The following is a 2,462-nucleotide window of genomic DNA, read 5'->3' as shown; positions in this document are numbered from 1 at the left end:
CTGCCCACGTCCGGATATGGACAACCGCCCACGACCGCGGTGCGGGGCCAATCCAGACCAGGTGGCACCTGGCGGATCTGGGCGCGATCGCTGGCGCGATCGAACGACCAGGAATCAGCCGCCCGTGTCTGTTAGTTGGTGGCCGGCCGCTTTTTAGATTTTAGGATTTTAAAAACATGCAAAAATGTTTGAACATATAGAACACACCATGGAATATTTCTTATCTATGCGACAAACTCATTGGTTGCAAATAGTCGGTAAGGGAATCATCGCACGGATGTACCATAGAACTAATCCAACGCATGCAACAACACGAAAACAACTTTGCAGCATGAACATGACAATTACTCCCTCCGTTCCTAAATATTTGTCTTTTTAGAGATTTCAAATGGACTACCACATACGGATGTATATAGACATGTTTTAGAGTGTAGATTCACTTATTTTGCTTCGTATATAGTCGCTTGCTGAAATCTCTAAAAAGACAAATATTTAGGAACGGAAGGAGTACAAAAGATATCCGTGATCACTGCAACATGCCAACCATTTGTACAGTAAAAACGTACACATGGTTGCAAATTGGCAACACAACCTATACAACCTAAAAATTCTCCTTACTATAACATGCATTTTTAAGCAACGAACTCACCGCCTTAGGCTAGCCGACGTCAAATATGGACAAGGGTTCAAAGGCTGCAAAGCTTATTGTACAAAATTAAAGGCGCTTTTGAAATGCTAAATAACTGTACAAATTAAAAGACCACTGAATTGAAGAACTGAATCCTAACTGTTTTCAGTCGAAGAATTTTTGTAGGCGCTTTTGAAATGCTAAAATAATTGCAAAATTTGGCCATCATCTCAAACGCACTGTATTTGAAATTCTGCCTACAATGCTAACTTTCCTTCGAGGGGTCAACGACATGGCCGGCAAAGACGACGGCGCCGGTCTCCTCCTCCACGATGAAGTAGGCAAACGGATGGTCAGCGACGAAATCCACCCGCCGCGGCGGACTGCACCTGGCCGCGCAGCCGTACCGGTCAGTAACCATGGTGACAGCCACGGCCTCCGTGCCCTCCTCGTTCACCTCGATGACCGCCTTGTGGACGACTTCGTCCACGACCATTCCGAAGCCGGAGTCGTCGGGCCCCGTCATGTCGGACAGGTCGCCCAGCGGGCTGAACGGCAGGCTGAGGCCCAACTCCTTGAGGACGTCGACCACGCTGTCGTGGAAGGACAGCTTGAACCTGGGCACACGGAACTCGCCGACCTCGACCTTCCGGCGAGGCAGGTGGTCGTGCAGGAAGCCCGGCCGTGAAGCGATCGCGTCGACCATGCTGCGCAGGCCGTCGTCGGCGCCCGGGAGGAAGATGCACAAGGAAAACTGTGTGGAGTTGGAGGTAAAGTTGTTCATGTTGTTGTTGGGGGACGCGGTCGATGACGTGTTAATGTCGCCGTACGAGCATGGATACGGACCGGCGCGGCCGTAGGAACCATGGCGGGAAGGTGAAGCGGCATTAGAGAATCGGTCAGGACGGAGGAGTGGAGCACGCTGAGGAAAGAACGGGGCGGGCTTCTTAGGATCACGCGTCAGGAACGCGTCCGCCATCTTGTACCGAAGCTTGAGCACCTTGAACCCGTCGTGCACGGCCACGAACTGCTCATCCCAGCTCTGCATGAAGGGCACGTCGACGGGGTGGGCGCCGCCGAGCCGGCGGAACGGCGCGTCGGCGGTGTTCCTCTCGTCGAAGGGCTGGTCCCACTTGCCCTTGAAGTACACGGCGTTGCCGAGCACGACGCGGGTGGACTCGGTCACCGACCCAGGGCCGAGGACGGAGTCGACCAGGTTGCTCGTGGCGCGCGCCGCCCACGCGTTGATCAGCTGGCGCGGGCTGTCGGGGTCGCCGCGGAAGTCGACGGTGGAGGCCTCGGCCCTATACCCGCCGTCGACGACGGCCTTGAGGTACCCGGGCTTGAGCGGGCACGCCAGGTCGCTCCAGACGCCGCACGCGAACGCCACGCGCGGGCCGCCCGAGTCTGTCCGGTCACGCAGCGCGCCACCCACCGCACGTGCGACGAACTCGTCGAGCTCGCCGCGGGACCGCGCGCCGAGGACGCGGAGGATCTCGTCCAGGGTGGCGCCGCGGGCGCCGGCGGCCACGAGCGCCAGCGCGGTGTAGATGGAGAGCGGGGAGAAGACCAGATTGCTGTCCACGGGGCTGCCGGCGATGCCCCGCGCGAGGCTGGCGGATAGCGCCGCCAGCCCCCCGGAGCCGGCAGACTGTGGCGGATCCCTCCTCATCGTCGTCTCAGCTGCACGGAAGCCCATCGTATCGATGATCGCCGGTTTAGAGATCACGACCGCTGTGATTCGATGACCGCTAACGTATGTGATTATGTTGCTTGGGTTGCTGCTACGGCGCTGCTAAGGGTTTGAAGTATGTATTATAAGTTGAATCAATCC

The 2,462-nt window shown here is 56.8% G+C and overlaps 1 protein-coding gene across 1 annotated transcript; it reads right to left on the bottom strand.

The window, feature by feature from the left end:
* Positions 1-707: 707 nt before the first annotated feature.
* On the bottom strand, positions 708-2,390 carry LOC123099624 (putative serpin-Z8). Its single transcript, XM_044521743.1, has one exon. The coding sequence runs from the start codon at positions 2,325-2,327 to the stop codon at positions 894-896; it is 1,434 nt and encodes a 477-aa protein (XP_044377678.1). The 5' UTR covers positions 2,328-2,390; the 3' UTR covers positions 708-893.
* Between the last annotated feature and the right edge of the window lie 72 nt (positions 2,391-2,462).

The sequence above is a fragment of the Triticum aestivum genome, chromosome 4D (assembly GCF_018294505.1).
Source record: "Triticum aestivum cultivar Chinese Spring chromosome 4D, IWGSC CS RefSeq v2.1, whole genome shotgun sequence".
NCBI lineage: Eukaryota > Viridiplantae > Streptophyta > Magnoliopsida > Poales > Poaceae > Triticum > Triticum aestivum.
Note: the sequence above shows the minus strand (reverse complement) of the source record. Positions and strands in the feature narration are given on the sequence as shown.